This window comes from Pelobates fuscus, chromosome 2, assembly GCF_036172605.1.
Source record: "Pelobates fuscus isolate aPelFus1 chromosome 2, aPelFus1.pri, whole genome shotgun sequence".
Lineage (NCBI taxonomy): Eukaryota > Metazoa > Chordata > Amphibia > Anura > Pelobatidae > Pelobates > Pelobates fuscus.
In genome coordinates, this window is record NC_086318.1 from 214,685,261 (window position 1) to 214,707,626 (window position 22,366).

Genomic DNA, 22,366 nt, shown 5'->3' on the forward strand with positions numbered 1-22,366 from the left:
TAAATCTTGCAACCTGGTGGACTTGCTCAGTGCCCATCACCATATACAAGTGATATGTGTTCAGTAAAAACTCAATAGATCTAGAACATTTGGAAGAAATGTATTTATGGTTTTGAATATAAGAGCTAAAAGTGACTGGTCCACTAATATTTTGTTCTTGGTGGCTGGAATTGTTTCATGCACTGTAACAACCTCATTACCATATGGTCTGACAACCATAAATAAAATAATATAATATAATATTGGGTACATTAGATCTCTACTGACTATATCCCCCAATTCACACAATCACTCTTTGAAAACACTTCTCCAGCTCCCTTAGTAATGGAGGTTATTGCATTGTCCTTTCAGTCGGCCTGTATCCACGCCGTTAATGATACAAACAGAGCTTGTTGCAAAACATTTCTTGGGTGAATTAATCTAATTATTCAACAGCTGGCAGCTGCAGTAATTACTTTAAGATTATAATACATGATAACTGTTAAAATATAATTACTCTGATCTATGAACCAAGTAATTAAACGAAAAAAATGTCCTATTTTAAACCTCATTACTTTATATCCTTTGGAAATTGTTAAATAATGACAAAACATTTTAAGTGTGTCTATTGAATGACACCATGTAATTGAAAGTTATGTCTGGAGATATTAAAGGTCAAAGTTACATTTAATCAAACTTGCACAAAACTCCCTGTTATGTATGGACTTAAAAAAAAAACCATAATTTTTTGTTATAATTTTTATTAATCAATGAAAATGCAACCGAAGGGTTTGAGAGCATGAGACTTGTTCCAAAAGCCAGCATCATTGTAGCTGGATTGATATGCTATAACTTCAGTTACATTGAGATGTGTATCCTTTACCGATATTTTAACTTATAATACATTATTCAGGTACAACATGATCAAAGAAAATGTAAAACAAACAATTGTGTTTTAGCGTACATAATATGCAGCGTTGGCTGTTATAAGGCTATCACAGTTCAGTGAAGTGAGATCTAAAGAGATTGCTGTTTGCTCTTATTTGACAGCAAACACTTAATGAAGTCAGTACAGAAAGTATCCTGTTATTATAGCACAGCATTCACCGAACACTATTGTGCAATTGACAAGCTCATTCTATGCCAGGCAACCTCGTAGATGAGGTGAATTCTGTTTCAGTCCAGTTATTTGCTCTGCTTTGTATTAATCTCCCCTCTTACAATCACTTAGAACACTAATTAGCAGAGTCCTTGTTTATATTTCCAGCAAGGCATTTCTTAATGAGAAGGGAATGAGCTAAACAAGAGTTACTAATTGGAAAATTAGGTGGAACAGCATTGACTTATTAAGACTGTGTCAACAAGGCATTTTCACAATCGGATTATCTTTAAAATAATTTTTTTCATGATCTATTTTTCTTTTTTCTTTAACACGTCGCATGCAACGTTTTTGATGAGCTCTTTAATTATTGCAATCATTTTTGAAACTGCAAATCCTGGTTCTGTAGCTATATTTTGAATAAGCTCTCGACCTATTATTCTGCCATCTTCTGAGCACATTGCTTTCTTCCACAGTTGCAGCAAATGACCACCTTAAACGAAAAAGATATGTTTGCATAAGTGTAGCAATAAACAAATTAATCTGCATTACTAATGACGCTTAAGGGGACATTGTCCACAGTGCTCAGAAAGTGAACACTGGCTTTAATTATTTAGCTGATCTATGAGACAGACAGGGTTCACAATGAGTATAAACACTGAATTATAAATATATATTAGCCCAAAACGGATTGTTTTCCGGGCACTGGAGTTTCCCTTTAATGCAGGATAAAGAGACTAGTTAAATATTAAAACAAACTATTTATTGAAATTAATAGTGTTTCTTATATTAATAAAACAAATAAATAAAAACCTTTAATGGGACACTCCAGGCACTCAGACCACTTTTGCCCATTGGAGTGGTCTGGGTGCCAACTCCCACTACCCTTAACCCTGCAGGTGTAATTATTGCAGTTTTTATAAACTGCAATAATTACCTTGCCGGGTTAACTCCTCCTCTAGTGGCTGTCTACTAGACAGCCACTAGAGGGCACGTCCTGGATTATAGCACAGATTATCTGTGCTATAGCGTCGCTGGACGTCCTCACACTATGTGAGGACCTCCAACGTCGCTAAAATCCCCACAGGAAAGCATTGAAAAGCATTTACAATGCTTTCCTATGGGGAGATCTAATGCGCGTGCGTGGCATTGCCGTGCATGCGCATTAGGTCTCCCCCGCCAGCTGACGTGATGAAGAGGAGGAGCGTGGGCGGAGGAAATAGCAGCAACGAGGGACATGTTACTGCCTCTGGTAAGTCACTGAAGGGGTTTTCACCCCTTCAGCAACTGGGGATGGGAGGTGGAGGGAGAGAGGACCTGCAGTGCCAGGAAAACTGATTGTTTTCCTGGCACTGGAGAGTCCCTTTAAAAAAAAAGCACTGGAGAGTCCCTTTAAAAAAAAAAACCTGTGCACATGCTAAGTAAAACATTGACAAATTAATAAAATAACAGTATACAAAATAAAAATAAAAATCAATACATAAATAAATAGCAGCTTAAATGTGTAGCAGCTTTAAGAAGTGAAAAGTCTCTTTATACTGGTATAATCATGGTAAATAAATAAAAAAAAGTTAATAACTATTCTTCCTTCTCCTAGTGTGGGTCAGAGTAGCTAAGCTACCAAATATGCTTAAAACCAACTATTTTTTATGGTTTTTTTTAAAAAAATAGTTTCTTATAATTAGAATTTCCTTGTTAATGAACCATATATCACTGAAAATAAATACCTTGCAAAATGATTGGTATATAATATAGACAGACATCTTTGCTCAGATTTTAGACAGGAAATATCACAACAATCCCATATATATGGTATATGTAAGAGTAGACAAAAACCCATTAGAAAAAGTGTTCATTTTGAACCCTCTCAATGGATAAAGTACCCGTGTTATTTAAGTAATGCACAAACCTCATCACGGGAAAAGCAAAGATGAAATAATAGACTGAGTTATTAGTTGAACATTTTGTACAGTAGAAAGACTGTGAGTGGAGGATGCATTTCGATAGATGGGCATGAATTGTGATTTTATTAGAAATTGATCATTTTCTTTAAAAAAACTAAAATAGATAATTTACACTTCCAGTATAAGGAATCTCTGTTGATATTCATATAAAAAAAAAAACTTTTTGAAGCATTATTGTATTATAAATAATTGTACCACACCTCAATTTCCATATTTAAGACCCAATGTCAAAGTTATCTAACTTATGAATGGACTGAACAGGTAAAACTTCAACCATGTTTCTTAGTTGCCATAAGCCAATGAATAAACTGTAAGAAGGGAGCAATTCAAAAGAATGTTCTTAGAATAATTCAAAATATATTTGACTAAATCAGTTTAGAAAATTACATTTGTAGTGGAAGTATTCAATTATTCATCATGGAATATTAAGTCAGCAAACTTTACATTCAATTACCCATTAAAATATATAAAGTTTGGCAAGAAGTATTACCATAACAATAATGCAAATAGCAAATCTTCCTTGAGATGACTTGTGGCAGTCGAATTTATAAGATTTACATGCTGAATATGATTGCTGAAGTGAAACATTCAATACCGTGCTACAGCAAATAGAGCATTGTCAATATAGTTGTTACATCTACATCCTACGTTCTGAGAAATACCTAATTTCTGTATCTCCAGCTATTGTGGTATATGGGGCAGATATATCTAAGTGCAATGAACAGAAAAGTCATGCAAAAATGAGTCAGTCACCATGGAACAAAACTGGAAGGCACATTCTATTGGTGGTTAAATTTCCTGATAGTTTGATCATTTTCCTCTATACAATGATGCCTGAAGGCTGGTTAGGCACATGGGGAAAGGCAACCCTAAGCAGTAACAACTGTTTTTTTTTTTGTTTTTTGTTTTTTTTGGAAATATAGGCCTTGATTTAATAAGCTTTCCAAATTATTCAATACTGTTTGAAAATTTTTCAAAAAGATTTATCAAAAAACAATAACCATATAGGCTGAAAAGAGACTTGTGTCCATCAAGTTCAGACTTCCTCACATTTGTTTTTTTGCTGTTGATCCAAGAAAAGGCAAAAAACAAACAGCTTGAAGCACTTCCAATTTTGCAACAAACTAGAAAAAGAAAATTCCCTCTTGACCCTAGAATGGCAGTCAGATTTATCATCGGATCAAGAAGCTATTACCCTACACTTGAAAAATTATATATACGGTAATTTATATTATGTTTTTGCAAGTATGTATCTAGTGGCTGTTTAAACCCTTAAGGACCAAACTTCTGGAATAAAAAGGAATCATGACGTGTCACACACGTCATGTGTCCTTAAGGGGTTAAACATCTGATTCTGATAAAACCACTTCTTCAGGCAAGGAATTTCACATCCTTATTGTTCTTACGGTAAGAAAATCTTTTTACTTTGCCTGAGACCAGGGGTTCCCAATTAATTTTTCCAGTGGAACCCTTTGACATAGTGTATCAACGTTGTGGAACCCCCGCCCCCAATTGCGCTGTTCTATTTTTTATGTTCCGGTGTGTGTCAAGGTGTGTATATCTGTGCTTGTATGTGCCAGTTGTATATCTGACACACAGATACACACACACACTGGCACACAGATACACACACAGTGTGTATCTGTGTGTGTGTGTGTGTGTGCGCATCTGTATGTCAAGGTGTGTGTATCTGTATTTAGCAGTTTAGGGGTGGGGAACAGAAACACAGAGGGAATGGAGAAGAAGATAATGACAAAGAGAGGGGCTGGGGAAGGGGACAATGACACACTGATGGGCTAGGCAGGGGATAGGAACACACAGAGGGGCTGGAGTAGAGGACAATGACACACAGAGGAGCTGGGGATGGGGATAGAGACACAGAGGAGCTTGGGAAGTGAACAATGACACACACAGGGAAGCTGGAGAAAGGGACAATGACACAGAGGGGCTGGGAAGAAGATCAAGAGACTAGCAGAGGAACTGTGGAAGGGGACAATGACACACAAAGGGGCTGGGGGAAAGTTAAACACACAAACGGGAAAGAGACACACAAGGGGAAAAATGGAGGATATAGTACGGGGAAAGTAATAGATACTCTAAGTAATAAATACACTAAGAGGGGTAAGACATTCAAAAGATGGAATAAGAAACACAAAACGGGGGTTAAGAGACACACAGATGATTTTTTTTTCCCAGCAGACTCTCTAACGGATGCTGAGATGACCTCTGTTAGGGTCCCTCTCCAGGGCCGTTTTTTATTATTATTATTATTATTATTATTATTATTACTGGCATGTATAAGGTGCGGAAGTGTTGTGGGTGCAATCTGGTACTGTGGGCACATTCTGGTGTTCTAGCTAGTGCTGTGAGTGTCTCCTAACTGATTTTAGATATAACCCCAATAAAAAAAATACATAATACATTTTAATTTTGAAATTCACGTTGATTCATTTTGAATTCTCACTTTAGTAAATAGCCCTCCATGGTTTTAGTTACAAAGTAACAATGTCACTCAGAGTTTGGATGCAAACAAAAGTTGACCTACCTGAAAATGTGTTTACTTTATTGATCAACTGCAAAGAAGACAAGACCATATTTTGCCCTTGTGTGAAGTCAGCAATGTTAGGAGCTTTATCCTCTTCCGTGAGTAGCCGGTGGGGTAGATAAACTTGAAATGTATTAGTGTTTTCAAAGTCCGTGGAAAATTGTGTTGCTGCTATAAATTCAACAGCTGTTGCCCAGCTTCTTCCAAAGGTTCTTTCTTGTGTTGACAAATAATTTAGTCTACATAAAAAAGCATATAAAAACAAAACTCTTTTGAACATTATGTTATAGTGTGCATTATTCACACGTGTGACTTTTAGAACATGAAATAGCACCTAAAGGGACATTCTAAACACCATACAAACAAGTGGGAAGATAATTCAAGGTGCATTCTGGGAAAATGGTAGGTCTAAATAATGTAATGATAGGTAATGTATTTATTTTCTTTAGGTTTTCTGTCGTCTTTCTCGTAACCTGCAGGTTTTGAACTTTATGTATACCATTGCATTAAACAACATCCAATGAATAATATTTCATTTTTTACAGCTGTAAATAAATATGCGAATGCCTCAATAAAAAGTTCCAAACTCATTTTCTTTTTGTGACTCCATTACAGAAGCAACTTCAAAGGACAAAGTTCTATCAGCTGTAAAAGAATCTGTTGTCTGCACTAACCATGGGTATATCAGAGAGATCATTTTTGAAGGATGAGGAATTGGACTTCGGAGCAATTTTCAAACACTGTTGAGAGCTGAAAATACTGATGATTCTTTCACTCACAAAAGAAAATACAATTGTTATCCTTTCTCTTATAAAAGCTAATGATTGATATTGCTTGTGCTTTTCATCTAGAGAGTGTGAAGACCCAACAACCAAACAACTTGTACTGGAAAATATATTATTTTTCTATGAGATGGTTTATACTTTCAATGTTATCTAGCATGGTTAAAAAGGAGAAAAGGGAAACACTAACCAGAAAGTGTATAAGAGCATGTATGCAGAATATCTTGTGTGTTGCAAAAATGAGCCTCTGCAGCAACCTTTAAATCAAGACAGACCAAAGGTAGATCACCAGCTATTTTAGAACTGTATCTCATGTGAGGCGTTGCCAGTCCTAATGCTGAGGAAGCTTCATGGAAGGTGTAATGCTACAATAGTTGGGGATCTGCGGATGACCATCTTTGCTCTTGGTCAGGGCCGGTGCTACCGCTAGGCAAGCTATGTAATCGCTTAGGGTGCACTGACAAAACGACACAGTGGCTGGGGGGACAAAGAGACACCGTGGCTTACATAGTGCAGACCATACACTCCCTCTCTCAACCACCATGGAATTTAACCCCAGGGACCATAGCCCACTCACTGCAATAGGGTGCAAAGCAGAGTACACAAGCATGTTAATTGCACATTACACGCACACTACACACAGCCAGCAAACATCACACACATTACAGGGCCAGGAAAAGTCCTATACACACTAAAAACAGCCAGCAAACATCAAACACACAGCACTGTGCATGTTACACACAGGCAGGAAACACCACATATAACTTACACACAACATAGATATCACACACAGATTAAACAAAAACACATTATAAGCAAGCAAGATGCACGTATTACACACTTACATTTTACATAGTCACAACACATACAATGGAGGGTGCAGAAGAAGAGACTATTGAGGGGGAGTGAAAGGGTAAGAGAGTTATTCATTAAAAGAAAAAAAAACCTGAATTTCCACAATGTAAATCTCATAGAAATACTTAGAGAAAAATCTGTTTCTTGGAGGTTGTAATTTAGATAATTTGTCGGGATTAGTTTTTGTCTCAGTTTTGTATTTGGATTTAATGCCGAACAATTAAGATATTTGTAAATAATACTTTTAATGTGCAGGACTCTAGGCAGACATGGTGATCTGAAGTTATCTTATGTGTCAGGACAAGTAGATTATCATGATGGAAAAATTCCCAAACCCCAGGGATATCAGAATATTTTGTATCTGTATATAGTGTGCATTAAAACAGTTGCTCAAACACAGCAAAGGTGTCAAACATTTGTTGATCCCAAACATATGCACGGGTTTTTCACTAAAGTGAGAATTGTCTGCAATTTTCAAGTGAATTTTAAGCCAAAATAGACAAACTGGAAGCATAGCTGGCTTGAATAATTTTTCCAGTTTGACTGTTTTGGCTTGAAATGGTAAATTCACTTTGAATTCCAAACACAACTCACATTAGTCAAGAACAATGATAGTGCCTTAGAAAATATGACATTACAAAACAAAGTGTTCTGAAATGAAACAAGCTCCACAAATTATTACAATTACCATAAACATGTGTAATCACCTTTTATTCATATTGGAGTGTATTTCTTGAAAAGAAGAAGGCCTTTATTTAACTAGACTGAACTACATTTTTTATTAGTTTGCTGGATATTACCATTTATTAAAAATGATGAAAGATAGTGACCTTTCCTATTCTTACTTTGAGATAAACAAGTATGGTATTATTTATTTTAAAAAAGGGACACTTTGGTGACTGGGCACTCAACTGATTGTTACTATTTACATTAGGGGAAGGACTACACACAAGGGGATTTGGTAAATTATGGTCGTTCCCAGTTAAAGAAGTACAGACAGGGGACTGAAACCCCTTTGCTTTCTCTATCTGTTGGAGAGGGTGTCACAAATAGTGGCAGGGTTTTTACCTTTTTTTTCCATCACCATGATGGTCTCGCTGCTGCTGGCCCAACTTCCATGGCTGAGATCATATTTGGAGGCTATTGAGCATGCATGGCAAAATACCCCGCTGCGCCAATCAGCATCTCCTTATAGAGATGCATTGAATCAATGCATCTCTATGGGTAACGTTCAGCATCTCCAATGCACACAGTGCAGCACTGACATAGGAAGCACCTCTAGTGTCCATCTGAGTGACTGTCACTAGAGGTGTTACTAGGCAGCAATGTAAACAGTCTTTGCATTGCTGAGCTTTTAGGAATATGCTATAGGCACAAGAACCACTACATTAAGCTGTTGTGGTTTGGTGACTATAGTGTCCCTTTTATGGTACCACCACCAACCCCCAATATTAAAATGTGTCAGAAGACTCTGCACAATGGGGAGGTTTATCAAAGTATTCTATTCCAAAAAGTGCTACAAAAATGTAAAAGGTGAGTCACCAACAGAATAGGCCTGCTGGTTGTACTGGTTTCCATGAGGATTACCTCACTTTTCAAAACAGAACACTTTGATAAATATCTGCCAATGTATCTAGATAGGTGGAAAAGTACATGAAAAAAGGTAATGTAAGGGAAATTGTCTTGTCATGATGCCCAGTAAACACAATACTTATTGGTAATCCCCACCCGATGTGAATTGGCTTAGCTAGAAAGAGGAATACACTAGTCTCACTCCTGATTAATAAGGAAATATTGGTTCATTGTAGTTACTGGAAATCCCCAGCATGTTTTTACATATATTATAATGTAATTATATTTAAGACAGTAAGTGTAATTAGAAAAATGCATTCTTATTATAGATAGATGAAAGCTTGTGGAGGTACGGACTAGGTCTTGGATTGCAAGGGAATATGAATTACCAGTAGCGTGTATTCCAATAATAATTGTTGCATAAATAAACATGTTAAATAAGGAATGTGGCTGACACAGGCTGTCTCTTATTTGTTTGTGGGGTTACAAGTAATTCAGTTCAGAACAATATGCACTTCTTAACATTGCTTTACCGTTTTGAACATTTTGTGAGTCCGCTCTTTATAGATTCAACGTGAGCTTTCCACATTTGCAGCAAGATTTCATCTTCCTTTGGAGATTGCGGTGAAGGTCCTTCAGTTCTTTGACTTGATGACTTTATAAACTACGAACATTTAAGTACCGGAAAAAACAAACACAATATATGAAAATTACCACTTTATATTATTGTGCTGTCTCACAACCCCGTCAGAATCCGCTCTATAAGTCTTCACTGCAATAATCAGAGACAAACTTGGAGAAAGTAAGGCATTTGCACCATACTCTTATGTTGTCATCAACAATAAGTCATAAAAACTTCTGTAAAACTGGAGCATATAGAAGAAAGCACCCTTCTATGGAAGAAAAATAGATAAAAGGGTGTTGCTGTAAATAGTAATGGAATAGGTTGGGAAGAATAGGAAGAACATTAAAAAAGAGGAGGGTTGTACATATAAGGTTATTGTTACTATTAGGGTTATGGACTAACACAAAATCTTATTCTAACAGTAACCCTAAATGTATTTTTACTTCTAATTGTAATCATTCCAAAAGTGAAGATTGATTAATTGATTTATTGTTTATATGTTTGATAAAATATCTTATTTAGCATTATATAATGATATAACATATCATATACTCAATATATATTATGTATATATCTATCATTTCTAGATACAGGAAAATGACAAATTAATGGTAGAATATTGTAGTTTGGTTTGTTATAAATGACTTCATACTAAAATACAGCATTGTGCAAAAGCTTTAGGCAGATGTAAAAAAAAAATCTGTTACATAAGAATGCTTTCAAAAAAAGAAATGTTCTTAGTTTATTTTTTTATTAATTAACACACTGCAAAGTGAGTGGACAGAAGAAACAAATCAAATATTTGGTGAGGCCACCATTTGCCTTCAAAACAACATTGATTTTTCTACACACATTTGCACACAGTTTTATAAAGCTTGGCTAGTAGGTTGTTCAAAACATCTTGAAAAACTAACAGTTATTCTGTGTATTTAACCCCTTAAGGACACACGACATGTGTGACATGTCATGATTCCATTTTATTCCAGAAGTTTGGTCCTTAAGGGGTTAAGCAACCTCAGTTGCCTCTATCTCTTCATGTAATCCCAGACAGAGTCGATTATGTTGATATAGGGGCTTCATGTGGGCCATACCATTACTTCCAGGACTCCTTCTGTTTCTTTAAATTAAAGAAAATTCTTATAACACTTATGTATATTTCTTAATGATTTTGGCTGTATGTTTGGGGCCGGCAGAGTAAATTTGGGGCCAATTGGACGTTTCCCCTGATGGTATTGCGTGATGGATAATAGTCTGCCTGTACTTCTCAGCATTGCGGAGAATCATAATTCTGATCTAATTCCCAACACCATTTGCAGAAATGCAGTCTCAAACCTGGAACCTCAACCATGATTTACTCTTAGAGACCAGCAGTGTGTGAGCACTATGGAGGCAATAAAGCACTCAGTATAGCTGCACTAAACCACAGTGATACAAAAAGTATACACAAATATCAATAATGTTTACCAAAAGAGCGCGCTAAAACTGATGACAATAAATCTGCAAATAAATAAGGACGTAAAGTAGTGCAGACTATCTGGACAGTAAAATATAAAAATGGAGGATGTGAGGGAAAACACTCACATTTACCAGAGCCCCATCACCCCTGGCTCTGGGTTTGCAATGCTCCACTTGAGAGGGAAATATCCCACTCAGTGTAGTTAGAATCCAAATGGTGTGTTCTCTGAAGTCAGATATTTTTTGCGAGTGGTGGGTTATGCCAACAAAGCTACCCACATAAGAGAATGTGTACATCAAATGAAACGCTTGCAAACAGTCACTTCCGGGTGTCGTCCGTCCCGATCACGTGATCACTTCTGGGTCCACCTCTCCAGTGACGTCTGTGTGACGCGTTTAGCCCGCCTACCTGGGCTTCTTCTGACGACGGGTTGCTTTGTTGGCATAACCCACCACTCGCAAAAAACATCTGACTTCAGAGAAGTGACCCTTTAGCGCACACTATTTTCTGATCTGACACACACTAAGTCATTCACACACACACACACACACACACACACTGACAGACACACGCTGATTGACACTTATTGACAGATACTGATAGTCACACACAGACTCAATAACAAACATACTCTCACTGATTTGACAGACACTTACGACAGACACACACTCATACACTGACAAACACACTCACATGCTGACAGACACACTCATACACTCAGATATATACTCACATGCACACACACTCATACAATCACTCACAGACACACACACACACACACACACACACACACACACACACACACTCACTTACACATACACACACACACACTCACTCACAGACACACTCACTCACAAATACACATACACTCCCTCACAGACACAGATACACATCACATACACTCACTAATTATTAATTTTGTAAATAAAATTTTTTCACCCAGCCTCCCTACCTGGAGTGGATCTGTCCCTGGGGTCCAGTGGGGCTGCTTGGCAGCGTGCGGCAGTGGTATAATCAGTGGCGGCGAGGGAGCTCTATTCTCCTCGCTCTGCTCCCTCACAGGCTGTCTACTGATGCCGGGAGCCGGAATACAACTCATATTCCGGCTCCCGTGGCATCAGCAAACGGCAAGCGAGGGAGCAGAGCCGGGAGAATAGAGCTCCATCGCCGCCTCAGATTATACCACTGCCGCACGCCGCGCCGGGGGTCCAGAAGGTGGCCTGGCAGGAGGGAGAGCTTCCCTCCTGTCGGTCACTGAAATCTTACGCCCCCAGAGCCGGTGCGCCCTAAGGTGGCCGCCTGTGCCGCCTTATGGACGCTCTGGCCCTGTGTCCATGCATCCCTGTTCACACCTAGTTTGCATGAAAAAAAAATGTTTAATTTTAATCAGATGTCAATTTCCTTTAGAGGTTTTTATCTCCTGCTGTGTACATTGAACTTTAATCACACACAGGAGGTTCCTGCAAGGTCTAGCAAGCTATTGGCTATTGGCTTAATTATAAATTAAGCAGACTGTGCAATAAAGGAATTGTAAACATTAGAACTCACTTTACAGGAAGTTATTAGGAAGGCTGTGTAAGTCAGATGCAGGGTAGTATGGCTAAAGTTGCATAAACAAATTGATTTAACTCCTAAATGGCAGAGAATTGAGCAGTTAGACTGTAGGAGCATGATCTATATACCAAAATGTCTTCAATAAATTAACATTGTTTTGGTGACTATAGTGTCCCTGTAATGGAGCAATTTTAGTGTATAGGTGCTGCAATCTAACTGTTCAATTCTCTGTCATTTAGGAGTTAAACTACTTTCATTTCAGTTTACACAGCCTTAGCCAGAACTTCCCTGGCATACAAAGTATTAAATATGTCAAGCAAAAAGTTTCTGAGTTTTATAATTATATCATATATTGAATTTGAGGTTTTATAGTAGCCACTGTAGCAACACATGACAAGTTTATGAAATGTATGTATTTTAAAACTAAAATTGATAATGCACAGCCCCATGTTGCAAGGATCTGTACACAATTCCTAGAAGCTAAAAAACATTCCAGTTCTTGCATAGCCAGCATACTCACCGGACATGTCACCCAATGAGCATGTTTGGGATGCTCTGGATTGGCATATATGACAGTGTGTTTCAGGTCCTGCCAATATCCAGCAACTTCACACAGGCATTGATGAGGAGTGGACCAACATTTCACATGCCACAATCAACAACCTGATCAACTCTATGCAAAGGAGTTTATTGTGGCCAGCCTAAGGCACACCTTTGCAATAATAATGCTGTCTAATCAGCATCTTGATATGCCACACCTGTGAGGTGGATGAATTATCTCGGCAAAGGAGAAGTGCTCACTAACACAGATTTAGACAGGTAGGTACTTGGATGTTGCTAATCTCCTTGCCTCTTCCTCATGGTTACCAGGCGTTTGTGGTACCCCCATGTACTTGTAGCTGTTTTCTACATTTTCTATTTGGCCTTCTGGAACTTCAACTCCGTCTGTCCTGATCATCTTTCCTCTTTTTGCTATCATCTGCCCGCACTTCTCTAGTCCGAATGACATTCCGATGTCTTTGCTGTATATCCTAGTTAGGTGGATGAGAGAGTCAATGTCCCGCTCATTCTTGGCATACAGCTTGATTTCGTCCATGTAGACTAGGTGGCTGACGGTAGCTCCACTCTTGAACCTGTATCCATATCCACTCTTCTTGATGATCTGGCTAAGGGGGTTGAGGCCTATGCAGAACAGCATTGGGGATAGTGCATCACCTTGGTATATGCCACATTTGATGTTCACTTGCGTTATTGTCCTGGAATTGGCTTCTAGAGTTGTTTTCCACTTGCCCATCAAGTTCATGATGAAGGCTCTTATTGCCTTGATGATCTTGTAGAGAGCCAAGCACTCCAGTATCCACGTGTGTGGCATTGTGTCATAGGCTTTCTTGTAGTCAATCCAGGCCATACACAGATTGTCTGTCTGGTCTTAGAATCCTTTGTAACTGCTTGGTCTACCAGTAGTTGGTGTTTTGATCATCTGGTGTTGTTTCCCATCCCGTTCTGAGTATTGCTCATATATTGACTCATATGCCCTTGGATCTTGGAGGCTATGATGCCTGACAGGAGTTTCCATGTTGTGGGGAGGCAGGTTATTGGTCAGTAGTTGGATGGTGCTGTTCCCTTCTGAGGGTCCTTCATGACCAGTATTGTTCTGCCTTGTGTTAGCCAGTCAGGGTGGGAGCCTGTTGCAAGTAGCTGGTTCATTTGTGCTGCTAGGCATTCATGCAGTGCTGTTTACTTCTTTATCAAGTAGTTGTGGATCCTGTCAGGTCGTGGGGCTGACCAACTCTTCATGAGTGCTGCTCTCTGTTGGATATCTTCAACTGTGATGGTGACTGGTTCCTGTTCTGCCAGCATGCAGTGGTCTTATTTCATGTCTAGTAGCCACTGGGCCTCGGTGTTATGAGATGCTTCTTTCTCTCAGATATACTTCCAGTACTGTTCAGTCTCAGTTCTGGGTGGGTTTTGCGAGGAGCTGTGGTGCTTACTCTGTAGCTGTGCATACACCTTGGATAGTTCTCTGGTAAAGAGGGCATTGATTCTCTTAGCCTCTGCTGCTCTGGTGTATCTGCTCAGTCTGGTTGCCAGTGCTGTCAGTCTTTGCTTAGCTGTTTCCTGCGCCTCTGGTATGGGCATATCCTTCTAATTCAGCAGCATATATCTGTGCACATGTTTATATAGTGGCTTTGTATACAGCTTACAGTTATAATAAATCCCTAACATTACAAATGCTATTTAGAAATGTAGTGCTGATACAATATATGCACCTTTACAATATAGGATGAAATTGCTTTAGTTATTAACATGCAACACGTGAAACGTAAAACACATTAAGTAGGTAATATATATTAGAAAATACCTCAAAAAAGGTTTTCCACTCTTCCATAGCCTCTGAAGAAGAAGCCTTACAGTCTTTAATGCTGTAACAAAAATCAGATTCAGATTCGTCTGGGTAAGTTAGCTCTATTTCATGTGTAATCCCTTTAAATAATCCTGCATCAACTGCTCCGAGGAATGGAATGGCTGACAAATAATAATTCATACCTGCAATCAAGAAATTGTTGGTTTACATGTTAATTCATCAATAATTTCCTGGTGTTTCGTAACATGGTCCAGCTAAAACAATACAGTGCATTTTATGACACATTATCATGGTCAGTGACTTACTAATGCTCCCAAAGATGCCAGTGATCTTCATGATGTACTTATGAATTGTCATTGCATGCCAGGAGAGTCGTGTGTGCCCTGGACTCACTCACGTGGACTTTGGCATCCTGGGAGTGGGGAATACGCCAAGCACTCCTCCCAGCCTCCAGTTGGAACCGCAGCTCTTCAGAGGCACGCCCTGAGTGCAGGGTGAGCCACACTCGCTTCCTGCCCGCCAGCAAGGGTCCTAGTCCTACATTATTTAGTGTGGTTTTCTGACTTTTCATTTAATATCATATGTTTGATCCATAAAGAATAACGTTAAGAGACTGTGTTCTGTCCAATCGCTGCATACTGAGCCCATTCACCACAAACCCGTGACATGAGTTTAGTGGATTTGTTTTGGAGAGATGGACTTGTGTTAACATTAAGTAATAGCTATACAGGGAAACATAACATTGTCAAAGGGAAGGTAGATATAGGAAAAAAATAATCTAGCAAGACATAAAATAGAACATTTTGGATACCTATTAAGTTATGTTAAGGAAAGATGGAGTTACAATCACTTGCAGCTATTCTTCAAATATCTGTATGTTGATAGGGAGATGAAATACGCAAGCAGGTTTTCTACACACCTCGGTTAACCAGACTAGAGCTGTGGTCCCCCTTGTCTACAACTCCAAACCTTTTGTATTTATGGGAATTGAGAGGTTACTAAAATCATGATTGGGAGCTGTTATATAGTAAAGTACCAATCAAAGGTTATTCTTTAAAGTCCATAAAAATGCGGAAAAGCTATTACTAATCCTATAGTTACTCCCATTCCTTCGTTCAGTCCCATCGAGTAAGACAAAAAGTAAATAAAAATAAGTTCCATCATCCCAGTTCCATCTGCTCAGGCGCAATACACTGAAGTCTATTGGAGTTCTATCTCCTGATATAGGTCAATAATAAATACATGGTAAAATTAAGAGAAATAGTACTAATTGTTAGCAATTATAACAAATTATTATAATCCACATCCGCATTTTTCACATTTTAAAGCTTTTTTGGTTGAAATGTGTTGTGGATTATATTAATTTGTTTTTAAGCAATAAAGCATTGTTTGGGTACCTTATTTCTTTGGTATTGCCATATATTTTTTTCTATCTTATGGTTGTTGTTTTTTTACCAGACATCCTGTCAATAATCTCTTACTTCTGCAGACAAAGAATCATAGAGGGATATTATACCACCTACACTTTATATATAGAGTGGTCTACTTGCTCTAAACATTGTAAGTAAGGTTTTGATTATCACCTTTACACTTACTTATACTGAGAGCACTATTGTGTTTTTTCTTTTGTGTTGTATGTTCCATAGGGTTACTATACTGTTGGGAAGGTCACATAAGAGATTTCCTACACGTGGGGATCTAAACCACTGTACACTGAATACACTGGAGCTGGATTTAGTTCCCCTCTATGTGAGCTGGCAGTTATGCACCTATGTGTTGTACGTGTCCCATTTGAGCTGACAAATTGCATTATTATTATTATTTTATTATCTATATAGCACCAGCAAATTCTGTAGCGCTACTATTGGATCCTTTGTTTCTGTTTTCTTTTAAATGTACACATGGATTCAAGAAGGCTTGCCTTGATCCCCCTGATAAGGATCATATTAACTTTGTACTACTTTATAATTTTTGGTATATATTTGTTTCATATTTTTGACTGTACCATTGTTGCTAGTACTTGCTTACTATTTATTTGTTTCCTATTACTTATATTGTCTGTGGCCAATCACAATCTATTAAATAATTTGGGGCAACCTGCTTTCTGTTTTTTTTTCTGATTCCCAGGTATGTCTTACTTTGCTCAAAACTTTACAGGCAGTTTGTGCTGATTTTAGGTTTCCCTTGGACCCTTTTTTGATCCTTTTCTGGGGATAGAGATATATACCAGGGACTGCCTTTTTCTCATTCCGGAGGGAAAACGGTTGTTTTGTCCAGGGTGGTTGATAGCATTATGGGCTCCCCAAAGATCAGGTTGAGGGTTATGCAAGCCTTGTTGGGTCACTTGGAATTCGCATGTTGCTTCATACCTTTGGGTACGGTTTTCTGCCGGTGGCTGTCTTTGTCCACAGTAGATATGAAAGTTCTGTATCATTTTATTAAGGTCACTCATCCCCTTAAGGCAGACTTGGCAGTCCGGCAGTTCTTTTTAGCTCACTACAATAGGCCTACTTACTGGCAGGAATGGCAGGTTTCTAACGAGTAGCTTCAGTTGTACACAGACGACTCGGGTTCATTTGGCTTAGATGCTTTCTTTCAAGGTTTGTGCTGTGCTCAGATATGGCTGAAGTAGTGGACCGGTTCTGGGTTGTTGCTGACTCTGACCTTTTTGGAGCTTTAGATTTTGGGGGGGCCTGAATTTAGTCCTGCCTAGGGCAGCACAAACCAAAAATACACCACTGCCTGTCAGTGTTTTTAATGTTGTGGCTGATCAGTGTAGACAGCAATAATAAAAAAAAAAAAAGGATGGATGACAGCACGTACATAAATAGTAACCCTCCTAATAGGATTTTATGCAAGTCTTCAACAGCATTTCCTACATATAGAAAACAGCTTAATTCATAAAGTCATATTGTAACATAACCAAAAAGGTAGGAAAACTCCTGAGCTACCAGAGGAGGCTCAGATCATAACAGCTCAATGGTGTGTATATACTCCACAGTGTTTTTCAAAATAGCAGCTTCACGATTCCTGTCCCAAACTTCAATAGTGAAAGAGGCAGGGATCTCTTCATACTTGTTAAATATGTGTTCGTAAATTTATTTAGCTTTTTCCACGTTCTTATAAGCCTTTTTGTTATCTATATAAGAAATGCTGTTGAAGGCTTGTATGAAATGATGTCCAGGATCTAAACTCCATTAGGAGGTCCTATTTATGTGTGCACTGTCATTGTCTCTTTTTGTATTATTACTATCTATTTCTGTGGTTTGGGGAGACACTGGACACTGGGTGAACAAAAGCAGGATTTCATTATTTCTTTTTGCAATCAGCACCATCAACACTCCTTGTGTGTTGTTTCTATATATAGGAAATGCTATTGAAGACTTGCAGTTATTGTAGCCCATGGAGTAGCACAGCTTAGGGCCTTGGCAGAGCTAGGAGGTGGGCATTTATAGTAAGTGTGTTTGGATTGGCTAGCTATTTGGGATGGGCAGGCTGATACATATAATTCTATTCATTCTCACAGACTTTCATCTGGTCACAGCGGCGGGTGCTGGATAGGTAAATTGGGGGGTTGAATGGGTTGTTATTAGTGATTGAATTAATTATGTGTTTTAAAAGTTGGTATGTGATTTAAAAGCTGGTATGGTAGGTTTCGAGCTGGCCTGTGGCTCAGAACCTATGGGTGTAGGGGTATCTCAGTATACCCCTGCACTGGATCATTCAGGCAAGTTGTTTGCACTTTATTATGTTTCATGATGTTATTTATGTTGTTATCTTGTTGTTAATTTATTTAGCTTTTTCCACGTTCTTATAAGCCTTTTTGTTATCTATATAAGAAATGCTGTTGAAGGCTTGTATGAAATGATGTCCAGGATCTAAACTCCATTAGGAGGTCCTATTTATGTGTGCACTGTCATTGTCTCTTTTTGTATTATTACTATCTATTTCTGTGGTTTGGGGAGACACTGGACACTGGGTGAACAAAAGCAGGATTTCATTATTTCTTTTTGCAATCAGCACCATCAACACTCCTTGTGTGTTGTTTCTATATATAGGAAATGCTATTGAAGACTTGCAGTTATTGTAGCCCATGGAGTAGCACAGCTTAGGGCCTTGGCAGAGCTAGGAGGTGGGCATTTATAGTAAATGTGTTTGCATTGGCTAGCTATTTGGGATGGGCAGGCTGATACATATAATTCTATTCATTCTCACAGACTTTCATCTGGTCACAGCGGCGGGTGCTGGATAGGTAAATTGGGGGGTTGAATGGGTTGTTATTAGTGATTGAATTAATTATGTGTTTTAAAAGTTGGTATGTGATTTAAAAGCTGGTATGGTAGGTTTCGAGCTGGCCTGTGGCTCAGAACCTATGGGTGTAGGGGTATCTCAGTATACCCCTGCACTGGATCATTCAGGCAAGTTGTTTGCACTTTATTATGTTTCATGATGTTATTTATGTTGTTATCTTGGTAAGGTCATTATGTTGTTAATTTATTTAGCTTTTTCCACGTTCTTATAAGCCTTTTTGTTATCTATATAAGAAATGCTGTTGAAGGCTTGTATGAAATGATGTCCAGGATCTAAACTCCATTAGGAGGTCCTATTTATGTGTGCACTGTCATTGTCTCTTTTTGTATTATTACTATCTATTTCTGTGGTTTGGGGAGACACTGGACACTGGGTGAACAAAAGCAGGATTTCATTATTTCTTTTTGCAATCAGCACCATCAACACTCCTTGTGTGTTGTTTCTATATATAGGAAATGCTATTGAAGACTTGCAGTTATTGTAGCCCATGGAGTAGCACAGCTTAGGGCCTTGGCAGAGCTAGGAGGTGGGCATTTATAGTAAGTGTGTTTGGATTGGCTAGCTATTTGGGATGGGCAGGCTGATACATATAATTCTATTCATTCTCACAGACTTTCATCTGGTCACAGCGGCGGGTGCTGGATAGGTAAATTGGGGGGTTGAATGGGTTGTTACTAGTGATTGAATTAATTATGTGTTTTAAAAGTTGGTATGTGATTTAAAAGCTGGTATGGTAGGTTTCGAGCTGGCCTGTGGCTCAGAACCTATGGGTGTAGGGGTATCTCAGTATACCCCTGCACTGGATCATTCAGGCAAGTTGTTTGCACTTTATTATGTTTCATGATGTTATTTATGTTGTTATCTTGGTAAGGTCATTATGTTGTTAATTTGGGGTCATTGTAATGTTGTGGGGGGTTAGTTATATACTGTGTCATAGTGTTTGTTTGACAATGACTTTTCGTATTAAATTTGATATTATATTATATTAAAAGCTGTGCATAGAATTTTACCCAACATATTGGTGTCCATGTCTTATTGGGTATGTATGTTTTTTTTTTATTCTTAATGTCTAGGGATATGATTATGCACCTGTCATGCATTTGCTGAGTAATGCCAAGCAATAGCCACAAGTCCTTAGTCACTGGCAATTTAAATCCCTTAAAAAATTAAAAATCTCCAAAAGATAGTATAAAATAATACATTGTTGTAAATTGATGATGGTAAAAAAATTAGTTACCTGAGGCTCAGGAGGCATTGTATATCCCCATCATCAGAATCACATCAAGACCTGCCTGGAGGCCTACCAAGTCATATCTTCTCAAAGGCCACAGAGGGTTAGCCAGAAAGCTTACTGAGCACTGATCCCTCCATTCCCACTGGGCCCTGCCATGAACTATTCTTCATAATTTAGAACACTCTATCACAGATCTCAGAGGAACCCTTTTAAATAAAATGACCCACTTGGAAGCCCTATTCATATACTTGTGTGCGTGTGTTTGCATATATCAGAGTGGTTATGCATATGTCTTCATTCATGGGTGTGAGTGTGTAATCATATTTATGCATGCGTGAGTATGACTATGTTTTCAAGCATTTGTGTAAATTATGATAACGTGCATGTGTGAGACTGAGTTTCTCTACCTCAACAAGTTGGAAGTTGCCTTTAGCCAAGTAAAAGGCTAATACCTATATTGCAATTAAATTAATTGAATGTGAATGTGTATATTTCAAACACATGAACAGACAAACTGTGCAAGGTAAGAGACAAAAATAAATACAAGTTGGCTTGTTTTGTATATGTAATTGATTTACCACAAGGGATGATAAACCCAATTCTGAAAGACATTCATAAATCATATTTGAAAGTGATCCTTTCCTCAAGAGATCCAAGTGTTTAAATTAAACATATATATATTTTTTAGTGTGTACAAGTTAAGTAATAGTAGGAAAACAAATGTGATTTTTACATATGCTACTCACAAGCCCACCAGCTTCTTGGTGAAATCATAGTTCGGTCCATGCTTCTATGTGCACGAGTCTCCATCTTTGATGTATCCTCTAACCTCCCTATATATGAAAATGGCAGAAAATTGAGTCATAAGACATGATCTATACACCAAAAATGCTTCATTAAGCTAAAGTTGTTTTGCTGTGTCCTTTTAAGACAGTATGAACTCTGTATGGCAATTTAGTACCATATTTTACATAGGCATACCCCAAACCAAGAAAACATTACCAAACAATTGCTAACAACAAAACAAAACAGCAAAGTGTGACAAAAATGATATCCCATTTTATTTCAGGGCTATTTCTTGTGTTAAAATGATGCAATTCACTATACAGTAAAAATAAAAGTTTTTGAAAAGTTGATCTATAACACTTCAAAGTTTAACATTCCATTTCGAGCTCCCTTTTGCATCATACCACATATTAAACTTAAGTTGTTAAATCTTCAGTTATAATTCAGAGAACTACTGAACTGCAACTCCCACAATGCACTGCATGCCTTACATTTGGTAAATTTGAGATCTAGCTCTGGCAACTAATTTTATGCTACATTTATAAATTGTTATATTATTTATTGTTTCCTCCTATTTGATAGAATTAGCTTGACACGTTATCGGACACAGTTACCTGTTTGGTACTGCCAGCCGTGCTGTAAAGGCAATCCCCACAGCACATTTCTCTTATTTTCTGTTTCAGTCATATTCAAGAGATTTCCAGAAACATTTAGCAAAATTCTATATGCCGACATTCTGTCTAAATAATTCCAGAAATTGATAGTTGTTTTGTTAGCCTCATTGCGGAAATCCTCTATGTTTCCTGAAGTTATATTCCACAAAGGGGGGTATCCATCTCCATTATAAGCTGTAACATCGGCTTTGCTTAAACACAAACTTATCCATATAAGCAGTGATAGATTTCGTTTATACAGGAGATCCATCTGGAATATACACTGTTAGATATGCAGCAATATTATAACGACTGAATGCGTGAAGCTTTATATATGTGTTTTAAACTTTGTCTCCAAAAGTCATCTGCTGCTTTTTCAGGTAAATCATTATAACAGCAAAAGAGAATTGGATAGTGTGGTGACTTTTTAACCATCTGTGTTTGCTAAGCAAATAATCTGTCTGTACTTGGAATTAGTCACTTGACATTGTCCCCAAAATAACTCCAGAACATTTTTGAAAAAAAAACAAGAACAACAATGAAGAATCAAGACAAATGAAGGTGTGTATAACCGCTAATGTTAAAC

General features: G+C 38.0%; 1 protein-coding gene across 1 annotated transcript; it reads right to left on the bottom strand.

The window, feature by feature from the left end:
* Window positions 1-720: 720 nt before the first annotated feature.
* C2H6orf58 (chromosome 2 C6orf58 homolog) lies at window positions 721-22,144 on the bottom strand. Its single transcript, XM_063443166.1, has 6 exons — window positions 21,742-22,144; window positions 21,088-21,174; window positions 14,794-14,978; window positions 9,330-9,460; window positions 5,588-5,826; window positions 721-1,571 (listed from the first exon to the last, which is right to left on the bottom strand). Exons 1-6 carry the CDS (start codon window positions 22,049-22,051, stop codon window positions 1,390-1,392), a joined length of 1,134 nt encoding a protein of 377 aa, XP_063299236.1. The 5' UTR covers window positions 22,052-22,144; the 3' UTR covers window positions 721-1,389.
* Window positions 22,145-22,366: the final 222 nt, after the last annotated feature.